At 47.6% G+C, this 12,868-nt stretch overlaps 1 protein-coding gene across 3 annotated transcripts in view; it reads left to right on the forward strand.

The window, feature by feature from the left end:
• mtmr4 (myotubularin related protein 4) overlaps window positions 1–12,868 on the forward strand; it is an 84,331-nt gene that overhangs the window by 25,714 nt on the left and 45,749 nt on the right. For 2 of the 3 annotated variants that reach the window (XM_056284443.1, XM_056284447.1), the window contains exon 1: window positions 4,709–4,834. The exons of the other annotated variant lie outside the window; for it this stretch is intronic. In XM_056284443.1, the coding sequence (XP_056140418.1) occupies window positions 4,790–4,834 (45 nt within the window). In that variant the 5' untranslated portion in view covers window positions 4,709–4,789. Of the gene's footprint in view, window positions 1–4,708; window positions 4,835–12,868 lie in introns of those variants that run through there. 3 annotated transcript variants of the gene reach the window in all.

Genomic DNA, 12,868 nt, shown 5'->3' on the forward strand with positions numbered 1-12,868 from the left:
GTAGCCTCTTTCTGCAGGATAATCCGCCCCTGTCATACTGCACAAATTGGTCGGGAATGGTTTGAGGAACATGATCAAGTGTTCAAGGTGTGCCTCTAGATCTCAATCCAATTGAGCATTTGTGGGATGTGCTTACGATCAAGTGTTCAAGGTGTGCCTCCAGATCTAAATCTGATTGAGCATTTGTGGGATGTGCTGGGATGTGCTCTCGATCAAGTGTTCAAAGTGTGCCTCCAGATGTCAATCCGATTGAGCATTTGTGGGATGTGCTGGACTGAGAAGTCTGATCCACGGCGGCTTCACCTCGCAACTTTCTGGACTTGAAGGATCTGCTGCTAATGTTATGGTACCAGATACCATGGGACACCTCCAGGGGTCTTGCAGAGGCCATGAGCTGGTGGGCCGGTGCTGTTTTGCTGACACACGGAGAACCAACAACATATTAAGCATGTGGTCATAATGTTTTGGCTCATTAGTATAGATGTGCTCATTTCAAGGGCTCGCCCTCAGTCATCCGAGACTTGCTGACTTGTCCAGGAAGTCCAGTCGTTTGGAAAACACCCTTAAAAAACCCCACTAAAGACTAAGTAGTACAACACGGGAGTTGAACGTGTTAGGGGCGCCCCGGTGGCTCACCTGGTAAAGCGTGTACCACATAAGGCTGAGTCCTTACCGCAGTGGCCTGGGTTCGAATCTGGCCCGGGCCCTTTGCTGGATGTCATCCTCTCTCTCTCTCCTGCCTTTCCTGTCTCTCTCTACTGTCACTGTTAAAATATAAGCACAACATGCCGAAAAAAAAGTTGAAAGTGCTTCCTTGTTTTCACCAGAGATGCACTGATATCTTTTCACTATCAGTACCAATTCCAAGTGGACATTTTTAAGTATCAGCCAGTACCAAGTACTGATCTGGTGTATTACTTTAGCTGAACAGTACAGACTCAGACCATTATTTTGGGGTCAATGGACTAAATAATTGAGATAGCACCGTTTTTTTCCCCACTATTAAAATGCTACATCTTCCATGTGCCAGTAAATCAAATCCCTTTGCTTTTATGTGACCTTTTGTGTTAGATTTCAGTCTTGGATGACATCTCTGATACCAATACTCCATCTTAGCATGGTTTCAGCCCGATATCTGATACCAATATCTGTATCGGTGCATCCTTAGCTTTCACCTACTCGAACAACATTTTGTCAACAACCAAGTGCAAATATACGGGCGAGGATGTTTGTGGAGGCCAGGGCGCATCATGTTTCACCTCACACCAACGTATACCTTCAGGAAATCAGACTAAGTACATCAGAGGCTTACCCAGGTGACGTGGAAGAGAATCTCCGTAATGTAATTCTGATGTTGTGTGAGTGCATGTTGTGGCAGTGGACTCCCCGGTCCATTTACGTGATGGGATGGAAAGCCTGCTGCATGTTGGTTCCATACTATTATTAGGTTCTCGCAGCAACATGAATATAGGACTCAAAACAATACTTGGAAAACATAAGTAAAAAGAAAATAAGGCGGTGAACCTGCCACGGCAGCGATGCTGTTTTGGTTTAGTTTCCGTGGTCTCAGTTTGATTTTTCTCTTTAAAAGCCAAGGTGATATTGGCTTATTGGAGAACGGTCGAGTAACGAGTAATTTATCTTTATAATTATCCACCTCTTAACACATTTATGTAAACTATGAACATCCTAAGGCAGTCTTTCAATGGGGTCACCATTTTTAGTGCGGAACACAAAGTAGTGACCGTTGGCTCTTTTTGTTCGGCGCTGTCTGCTCAATGTTTAAACTGAAACTAAAAGATGAGGTTTAGGTCATTTTACATTTTCATCTCAGAAGTAAGCTAGAATTATTCCATTATCCAAGCCACTTATCCCGATTGGGGTCACGGGATGCTGGAGCCTATCCCAGCAGTCATTGGGGGCGGAGGCGGTTCTCCTCCCGGATCTCCGTGGTGATGGTGGCCGCCATTTGGATGCTGCCTTGCCCTTCCACTCCTCACCTAAGTTTTTCTTATTACATGATGATGCTGGTCGCGTGGCTCGGGTCCTGGACTGCTCCGTTGGCACGTGGACACTGCTTGGCATCCTGTGCATCATGTTCTTCATAAATTTTATGTCCGTTATAATTCTGTTATCCTCTTTCAGTGTTGTATTATGTAAATTGCGTGAACACAACATCCATTGCGCGCTGTCTGTCTTGGGCCACACACACACACATAGGGACAATTTAGTACGGCCGATCCACCTGACCCACAGGTCTTTGGACTGTGGGAGGAAACCGGAGCACCCAGAGGAAACTCACACAGACACGGGGAGAACATGCAAACTCCACACAAAGGACGACCCGGGACGACCCCCAAGGTTGGACCACCCCGGGGTTCGAGCCCAGGACCTTCTTGCTGTGAGGCGACAGTGCTAACCACTGCGCCAACGTGCTGTCCCTAAAGGTCCCGAGCCGGATTCGAACCCCAGGCCGCTGCGGTAAGGACTCAGCCTTATGTGGTACGCGCTCTACCAGGTGAGCCACCGGGGGCGCCGGTATGGATCCGGACAGCCAAATTTCCACGAAGCACAAAACCCAAGATGAAGAAAAGTCCCTATCCTTCCCCACCAGTGGATGACGTTTGTCTAGTTTGTTGCACAGTGACCACACGTTGGAGAGAAATATTCCCAGTCGGCCCGCCAATGCACCATGAGTTGCTCATAAAAAAAGCGTGTACCACCTCCCTTTACCTTGCCAGTATTCATCGTGGACTGGTCCATGCAGTGCACAGACAAACCCTCCGGTTGGATAGCCCTATGGGGTGTGTTGGGGTGCAGCCAAGTGTGCGGAAATGGAAATCATAGAAATGAAAGACAAACACTAACGCAGTTCATATAACTAGCTTAGAGGGCGATGCCGTGTTCAGCCAGGATCCCCCGCTGATGCTCGCTATGTTAGCACGGAAAGGCGCGTTCGAGCCACACCGACTGGAATCACGTTCCGGTTCATTTCCCAACAGCCCAGCGAAGCTGCAGAAATATTTGTTAATAGAAAACCCGCCCTGTTAGCTGAGAGATAGCGGAGCGGTTATCCATAAACACGGGTGGCACTTCGACTGGTCTAGGGTTGAATATTATAACCGGTGGTTTCTCTCCTGTTGCACCTCCATGTGCATGTGGCGAGTGGACAGGTTGTGTTGCTTTTGAGAAGACGGCTGCACTGCTGTATTGCTGCACTGTTGTGACGGGCGAGCGTGCAGCTTATGCAGTTTGCATTATGCGGGGTTTCCATACGGAGGCGGAAATAAAAAGGTGGATGCGAGTCACTTCTACCATCGCAACTCTTCTGCAGACGAGACGGGCCTAAAATGGAGATGGGGTTTTGTTCCCGCCTTTTAACAAAAGACACCCCCCCCACCCCCACCCCCACCCCACCCCACACACACACAGCCTTGCTTTGTCATCTCTTATGGAGAGCGAGACGGGGCTTTAAGCCATGCCTTGTGCCGTAATGTGCTGCAGCCGTCCGTTGCCAAGGAGGTGCTCGGCGAAAGGAGAGGGGGGAGAGGAGAAAGAATCCGCTGTAGAATGCTGTGTCACTAGAGCTCTCTGCATAGACTCCCCCGGCCCCCGGCCCCCGGCACACCCTCCCCCACCCCCCCCCCCTCTCCTTCCTCCCCAAACCGCTTTGCGTACCGCACCAGATCAACCCCCTTCGAGGTAATGGCTTTGTGGTGCGGCTCGGACTAATTGCTGTGCTCCGGTAAACGTGTCGCTGGACGGAGAGCAGCGTGGCGTGATAAAGATAGCTGGGCGATGGCGTGTGCCGACTGCTGCCGTGTGTTTGAAAGCGAGACCTTCCCATACTAATGTTGTTGCTGTAGGAGGAGGCAGCTCCCCGGCAGTTAGAGACATCCTCTGGTTGCCGATGGTACATTGTGTGCTGAACCACCTGGTTGCTTAGGGAGTTGCATGAGAGAGAGAGAGAGAGAGAGAGAGAGTGAGAGAGAGAGAGAGAGAGAGAGAGAGAGAGATGAGAGAGAGAGAGAGAGAGAGAGAGAGAGAGAGAGAGAGAGAGAGAGAGAGAGAGAGAGAGAGAGAGAGAGAGAGAGAGAGAGAGAGAGAGAGAGAGAGAGAGAGAGAGAGAGAGAGAGAGAGAGAGAGAGAGAGAGAGAGAGAGAGAGAGAGAGAGAGAGAGAGAGAGAGAGAGAGAGAGAGAGACATGTGAATGTGTGAGGGGGGGGGGGATGGGCAGGCAGAGGGGTGGAGCTTAGCGTCAGCCAATTCCCTCTGTCTCCCTGTCTCTTTCTCTGCTCTGCCTCCTTCACTCATGGCTTCCTCATCCATTCTCATGACTTGAGACGACTCGTCTGCACTTGTTTTCCCGACAGGTCCACCACCGCCCCCCCCCTCCCCCTTCAGACTGGGCAGACTGGTGCACTTGCTGTATATTAATGGACTACCTTCTTCAGTAAGACACCAGCACGCTCTCTCTGTTTTTCTTCCCCTCTCGGAGGGTGGTGGAGCTGGGGTGGGGTTGGGGTGGGGTGGGGGAGGGGGTGGGGTTTAGTTGGTGGTTTGGGGGGATCGTGAATGAGAGCCGGGGCTGGCGTGCTTTCCCTGAGCACCTCCTGGGGTGAAGGGTGAAGGCAGCGGAGGCTTTGGCGGCGGTAGTGGTGGTGGTGGTGGTGGGTGGTGTGGGGGCTGTGGTGCAGGGGGGAATCGTTATGCCGGCCCCTCGTGCGCTAGTCGTGCTGCTGCTCCGTAGGCTGGCTGTCTGTCAGACGCAGCCCTGCCTCTCCTCACCATGAGCCTCGCAGGAAGGGTCTCCTGCTCCATGCTCAACTGCTTCGTAAGTCGACCTTTTTATTTCGGGCTTTCTGGTGTGTCTCTCTCGCCTTTCTGTGGCCTTGTGCATCTGTGACGGGTGTGTTTTGAAAGCGCTGCTCTCACCGTCTCCTGCTTGTGTTCTTGCCTGCCAAACCAGTATGGGAATGAGGGAGGGGCTGCCATTTGACACACACGAGCGCTGCCGTTATTAACTAAACGACGTCGACCCCATGTAGCGTAGAAGTAATTGAATTTAGCTAGCTTTTTCCTCTTGCTTGAGACGACGGAAGCTAATTTGTTGCCCCGAGCTGTCATCTCGGCACTCTGTTCTGTCTTGAGCCACGTGAGTGGCCAGGCAGAGAGAAGACATGACGGGTAAGGCGGTGGAACATGTGCGTAGTTGAGAGGGCTCACGCCGTGCCGTCACTGCCGGACCTTCTCATCGATCAATACTGTTTAGTTCAGCAGAGGACCCTGTGTTCAGCAGCCGTGCTCACTTGGTGTAAAGGGGTTCAGTACAGAACAAGTGGCTCATATGCAGTAAGTGGTTGGGCTGCGAGTGTGTTCGGTGTGACAGGATGGTGAAGAGGGCACATGGATAAGGAACGAGAGAGCGTGGTCACAGCCTCAGCGCCACATGCTAACCTCAGACCTCTCACTTATGCCTCCTCATCTGCACCCATACTTACCTTCCAGCGCAAATGAAGCTCGTATTGACGTTGCACGTCAAAGACATCAACCCCATGGAAGATGTCCCGCTGTCCTCACATATCCCACCATCCAGATGTGCAAAAATAACTGTCAAATGTTAAAAGTCAGGCAAGTTAGCCCCTATTATAGTCGGCTACTTCACTCTCTTAAGCAATCCATCACTTGCATTTTAGTTTCTCTTGAGCATTCATTACATAAACTGGATGATGTAAATCATTTGTACATTTTTAATGTGGTATTTGCAAGCAAATTTTGCTTTATTGGGGACGTATTGTCTGAACTTAGCAAAAAAAAAAAACAGCGATATCGACGTACGCATAAGGCTGGACAACAAAACCATGCCACTGGTATACAAAATGCATGCTTTTATTGCATTCAAGAAGTACAGATGAGGTGCTGAAATGTAAGAAATCATCAATAATCAATATCTAAGAATATAATAGTCAATATCTAATTATATAATAATCAATATCTAATAATATACGTAGTGGTCAATATCTAATATTATAATAGTCAATATCTAATAATATAATAATCAATGTCTAATAATAGTCAATATCTGGAGCTGATGCACTCAGGTCAACCTACACGCTTTGAAACAACCGCAATTAATTGACCACGTCAAAATTCAGCATAACATTCCCCTACACATCGTATTTATTTATTTATGTAGAAAATTATATAGTTCAACACTTTCTGTACCAATATGACTTCTTTGTCTTTTTTTGTGGGCATTTGTTAACACTGTGCTTTTTGCCAGCAGGCAAATAACTTGTCCTCATAGTGGATTTAAAAGTAAATGATGGGCTTGTTGTGTTGAGGGTCTGTTGTTATAACGTTAGCAACGGCAGTGGTCTTTCAGCACGAGAACGACCGGGATTTCACTCCTACCTAAAACGACCATGGGCGGTCAAAATGACCGCCGGTTTTTAAACGCTATATTCTGTCAAGATAAATACCCAATTGAGATATTAACGCGTTACATACGTTAGTGTGTCTGTTAGGAAACTAACTGACACCAAAATTAACATTTTAACAACTATAATACTATGTTTAAGCAATTTAAACTCCAGAGAGACATGGGCGAACGTGCATAGCAAAAGTGAAGGGTGAAAATATTGGAGCAAGTTCGGGAAGCGAACTCGGTGAATGCCGCGGTCGGGACGCGAACCTCTATGAGCCCGCACCGCGGGAGCCGTCGCCGACCGCTCGACTAAAGAAGCTAAGTCATCACGTTGTGTCCACTTATGTATGTACTTTACAATATTAACTTAACCGGAAAACTGCTAATCTAGCAAACATAACAAGGCCTATGAAACGTGAGATGTAAAAAAAGAACTTAAAATAAATATTAAAACAGCCCCAAACAACGAGCGGGACTTAAAAGCTACTTGAACGACCACGGTTTTTAAACTCTATATTCTGCCAAGATAAATACCCAACTGAGATATTAATGCATTCCACATGTTAGTATGTCTGTTAAGAAACTAACTGACACCAAAGTTAACGTTTTAACAGCTTCAGTACTATTTTTCAAAACGATTTAAAATGGCCGCCGGTCTGTTGGACAGCGGCCATTGCGGCGGCTCGGTGGTTGTCATGGTGCGTCTGTAGCCAGACATGTTGGAAATAATCACACGTCAAGTTTAGACCATTTCTCTGTACTGGGGGACGCCAGTGTGTCTCTAGGACGCGTTATAATGGATCCCGCTGCTTTTCTGGGCAAGACAACGGAACTTCGCGAAGGAAATGACGCGATAGACACGCGTCATAAATAGTTACATGACGCGCACTATGACGCGCAAATTACGAGACGGTCATTTTGCCCGCTCGTCGTTGTTTTAGGGCAGTGGTTCTCAACCATTTTGGGGTCCTGGACCCCCTGCGTATTTTTGATCTACCCTGAGGACCCCTCCACCTGATCTTGGGGGAGGGGGGTTGCAATTTGGTAGAAACAGTAGAAACTGCATTTTAAACTGCATTATAACATTTATTCACTCTTTGGGGCAAAAATAAGAGCTTTCAGTTGTAACTTAGATATAGTTAACACAACAGAATTCTTATGCAGTAACTTTCAGATATATGTAACTAAACAGAATATGTATTCAGTAACTTTCAGATATATGTAACTAAACAGAATATGTATTCAGTAACTTTCAGATATATGTAACTAAACAGAATATGTATTCAGTAACTTTCAGATTTGTGTAACAAAACAGAATTTTTATGCAGTAACTTTTAACAATGCAAACGGGAGCGAGATCTCTTATTAAAATACAATAAATTACACTTGTGAAACAGATGTAATTAGAGAAAAAAGTCCTGTTACCCTTTATAGTTTAGGTAGATAAAGGTCTCGGTCACATTTGAGTAAAATAATCCTATTTCTATAAATGTCATAGGATCGTTTTTTTAAAGATATTTTATTTTCACGGACCCCTTGCAATTACACCACGGACCACTAGGGGTCCGCGGACCCCCGGTTGAGAAACCCTGTTTTAGGGAGATCGTATCGTAACTTTTTTTGTGTGCAATTGGTCTAAAACTAATTTTTAATGTAAGTATATACACATTTAGGAGAATTCAAGGAGCGGCAGGTCTGTGTCTTCTTCCACAAAGTTATTAATCTTTGAAAACCCAGAACGGTCATAATGACCGCCTTGGTCGCGGCATCCTGAAAGCTTTCCTCGTCAGAAGCGTTGCAGCTGAGGGAAGGCGCGGTGGGGCAATGCACCTTGACTTGTATAGCACATTTCAGCAACAAGGCAATTCAAAGTGCTTTCCATAACTGGTAAACGGCGTTAAGAAAAGCAACACAGGAAGACATTTAAAAACAGAGTCAAAGTTGCAGTGAGGCGTCAGATGATACATCAAAAGCCTCAAATGTTATTTAATAGGCGGCATACAGGAAAGTCTTGTCTAAAAGCAAAAAACAAAGAAACCAGAAAGAAAATGGTTGGCTACCTTGTGTGTGTGTGAGTGATGTACAGATGTAAGACCAGTTTTTTTGTTTTTGGAACATTGACAATGGAAAAAGCCACAAATGAGCTTTTTATACAGAAGACAACTTTTCACATCATCCAACACATTCAGCCAGCGTTTTGCAAAGGGGCTTCTCGATTCTGAGCATGACGTCTTTGCCATTTCTGTTCACTGTGAAGAATAGATGCTCCCCGTTTTAGTCTTTGTTCAAACGTCTCTTTTTTTTCCTAGTGCCAGCAACAACCGTTAGGAGCTTTCCACAGCTTGTGGTGTGTGGAAGGCTCTTCTGTGCCTGGCCTGTGATGTGACTAGACAGGCCAGGCATGGCACTATGTATGCTCTCACTTGCGTGTGTTTTACTGCCTGTGTTGCAGCTGAGTCGGCGGACCTTCTCCTGCGTCACATCTGTGTCAATTAGTGCCGGTGTCCCCTGGTACCTGGAAAGATCACATCTCCTTCCATCTCCCAGACTAAAAGCGGGTTGTTTCCACCTCTGGTGTGGGAAGATGGCGGGCGCGAGTTCACATTTGCAGCAGCCTCACCCGGTACTGGTGTGGGAGGATGGCGGCGCGAACTTACGTTTGCGCCGGCCTCGCCCAGTACCGTCCACGAGGTGTCTTTGTCCACGTCTGCGTCTAAGTTTGTGTTTTCGTTTGATGGCTGGGAGAGCTCGGGTCTGCTGCGTCCTATGGGCCCAGGGACCACGGCCCTGCCTGGAGCCGTGCCCGAGAAGGTAACGCCGAGGGCGGTCTGACAGGATGCGGGAGCGGGGCAGGCTAAGCTAACTGCTAGCCCATGCAGACCGGCGGTTCCGATAACATCGAGGGCGGTCTGGCGGCGGCCTCGCCTAGCGTTGACTGTGTTTTTGGTGTCGTCGTGTGGAGTGCGGGCAGGTGTTTCGAAGGCGTCTGGCTGGGAGAGCTGGTGCTGGATCGGCTGGGGGAGCCTGGTCTGCTGCAGCCTGGAGCTGTGCTCGAGGAGGAAACGCCGAGGATTCCTGATTCTCATCTTGTGTCACCGCCATTCCTGAATTAAGTTTTCTGTCTCCACAACACATTCCCTTCACAGTGATCCAGTTGAGGCTGTCTCAAATCAGTTTTAGATATGCAGAAATGTTATTTCTTAGAGGGGGGTGGGTCAGGACTGTCACCCTGCTTTGCTAATCGATTGCACTGTCAGACCAGTCATTTCTGAGGGATAATACGAAGTCCTTTGGCAGATTGTTACGCCGGCATTACTCTTTTCCTTTGAGCGTTTTACCTGTCTTGAGTATTTGTGTGAAGTGGCGTTAAGGAGGAGGGGAAATTACAGATTTTCAACAGCAAATGTTGGGAGTCTAGGGATATTATACAACTGTCAATTTGCATTACAGAAACATGGAGAGGGGGGGGTTAACAGATTACAGCAGGTAACGGTCGTCATTCATCATTTATTGTTCAATGGGAGATTTTTTTTTTTGTCATCTGTCGGACCTGTCGTTTTTATGTTAATAGGATCAGCTCTATTTCTTTTTTTCTTTTGTGGTGAGGATAACAGGGGCTTTTCACAGTGGTAGCCAGAATGCACACAACACGTGGCCTGTTCGTCCGAGTTGACTCTGACTTTGGTTAAATGTTCTGGCCAAACTTTGCTCTTCAAGGCCTACCTTAATCCATCAAGTGCTCTCCAGGGGCACTATGCTATTAACGTGAATTGGCACCGCTGTTACTGAGCCGGTAATTACTTGATCGCCATTACTATCGAGCCCACTTCCGCTTACACCCGACAGCTTAATTTGCCTGTTTTTCTGACTCGCGGCGATGTCGATTTGGCGTGCATTTGATGCTCTTATTCTTCGACCCCACTCGCTCTGACAAAAGACGTCTCCAACAATGTCAACTTTGCACTAAAAATTACATAATTGACCAAATTAACGCTTGATGACAACAATCATAAGCATCCATAAAGACTCCCCCACGTCCATGACAGGTGTCACGTCGTGGTTATGATGGTGTCATGTCGGTCTTCCGCACACCCCTTCGGATAGTTGACCTGGCAGAAGGTTTCAGTTATAAGATCTTATTTTATTTCCTGCCCCGACCGCCACCGTTAGTATAGACTTGTTGTCCATGATTTTATCTGCCGTCTCTGCTTCCGTCAGCATGCTATATTGGTTTGCCTCTGCGATACGTTTCCTTCAGCGCATTTAAATTGAGACGGTTTAATATGATTAGTGACTGCTTTTCTGTGTCTCGCACACCGTTATACCCGCTGGCTAAACCCATCAGGAGTGCAACCGGAGCCAGGAGCTTTTTGGAGATGCTGTAGCCGGTATCCCATTTTGCATTCACTGGCATCCGCTGCCACCTTTATTGGGTAATGTCGCCGCGCTTGGCGCCAAAGAGGGCAAGGCCTCCCAAGAACTTGGACGCATATGGCAGCCACGATCACGAGTTATGGCACCGCCGCTGGCCGCCGTCCTCGCCGCCGCCTCTTAACCGAGGCTCAAGGGCGTCGAGAGGAGGAAAAGGTTAACTTGGCAGTTTGTGTTTTCGCCTACGAGGAGCATATTAGATATATGTAGAATAACTGAGCCGGCCCTTTTCATCTTCTCTATGCGGCTTTCCGGAGTGTAGACTCGCCCTGACTAAATGGACGCCTGTTTTATTCGTTTTAACTTTTCTGTAGCATATTTTGAGCTTGTGAGGTGTTACCCAATAGCCTGGTGTACTTTCATCTGATAGCGCCGCCTCGCTTTATTTGTATGGTTTTGTCCCTCCTCGCCCAGCGTTAAGCGTAACCCGAGATAAGTGTAGAATATCTTCATCCGGATTGATGGTTAATTCATTGAGTCCCTTGGAGCAACAGGCATGTCGGTCAAGTGTGCCGAGAAAGGCATTCCCGCTGACGTCCGCGTGCCATGACCTTGTCCCGTAGAGAATTACTGCATGTTTGTCCTCAAAAGATATTTGTCGATGGCCTTACTCGGCCCCCCCAGCCAACGAAGTCGGCCTGTAGCTTGGTCCCCAAGCTAAAAAAGCACCGCTCATTTAGAACACGGTGGTCTATGAAATATTAACACGGCTGGAAAGGGGAATACTGGATCGTTCGGAAGGATTCATCATACTCTGGCATCACTGGTCCAGAACCATTAGCTGAGCCGCGTTGGGGTAGCTCGGCTCTCATGAATACAAGTTCTTTTTTTGTCTTTGTGCTTTTTGGCCACCCTCGCCGTGCTCATCTCCCTCTCCGGGCATCGGCGGCTATCTTTTCAGTCCATCCTATCCTTTCAGTGTGCTCTTTGGCTGTTCCTCTCCGTTTCCATCAGCCCCCCCCCCCCGTTCTTTTGTTAATCCCTGACACCTTATTTGAGGTCATGTATCACATTTTGGGCCATGTGCGGAGCCGCCTCTGCCTCGGCGAATGTAAGCGAAGCTGCCCTGGTCTTCAGAATAAATCCCCCCCCCCCCCACCCCCAAAAAATCGTAGGGCTTGTGCTGACTTTTTGTAAAGGATGTTACCCGTCCCAATACCTCTGCATCATCAGTGATCCTCCTATCTGGATAACCGGTACAAAAGCCCGGTCGGACCGACGAAACAATGTGGGACGGAAGGACAGCAGATTGTTTCCATGTGCACTACAGAGGCAGAGACTTGCTGTCTTTAAAAAGGAGGCTGGCTTATCCTCGGCAAGTAGACTTGTATTTATGAATACCGTTATCTGTCAGATTCCTTCAGTGGGTGCACGTTTTGTGGTTGTCCTCCACCCCGTCTTTCAGCTCCTGCCGTTTGCCATACATATATACATGCCTGCTGTAATCCCTGGAAGAGAAGGCCTCACACACCGTTCAACCGGGGCTGCATAATTAATCCCGAATAATCGGAGGCGGGGATTTTGCTGCAATCAATAATTGTGTAATTAGGGAATAGTGAAGTGTTTAAATTCTGTTTTCATTTCATCGAAAAGTCCCTGTTTGTCGGTATGAAAAAGAGTTGGTAGGGCCAAATAACTTGCAGATGTTCAATAAATACATTTTTCTTCCTAGCCCAGACTAACAATTATGATTGATAATTGTGTATAACAAATTAATCCAGCCCCCCCCCCCCCCCCCGTGTCCAGTGTCAGTTTTGCCATGTCAGGGCAGTCTGGTTTATACTAGCAAAATCCTCAATATGACAAACTGTGTTGTTAAATAGTTCGGTGTATAAGTATATAAATGTATATTTTCTTAGATGTGTATTTTAGGACTGTAGGTTGATGTGTGTGTCTGTCAGGTGCAGTGTTTCGAGTCCTCGTTGAACACAGAGGGGGGAGGGTGTGCAGCCTTTCAGCAGTGACGAAGCAAAAACGTGTCAAGCACAGAACATGCTGTTCTCCATCGTA

Source organism: Lampris incognitus, chromosome 8, assembly GCF_029633865.1.
Source record: "Lampris incognitus isolate fLamInc1 chromosome 8, fLamInc1.hap2, whole genome shotgun sequence".
Classification (NCBI taxonomy): Eukaryota; Metazoa; Chordata; class Actinopteri; order Lampriformes; family Lampridae; genus Lampris; species Lampris incognitus.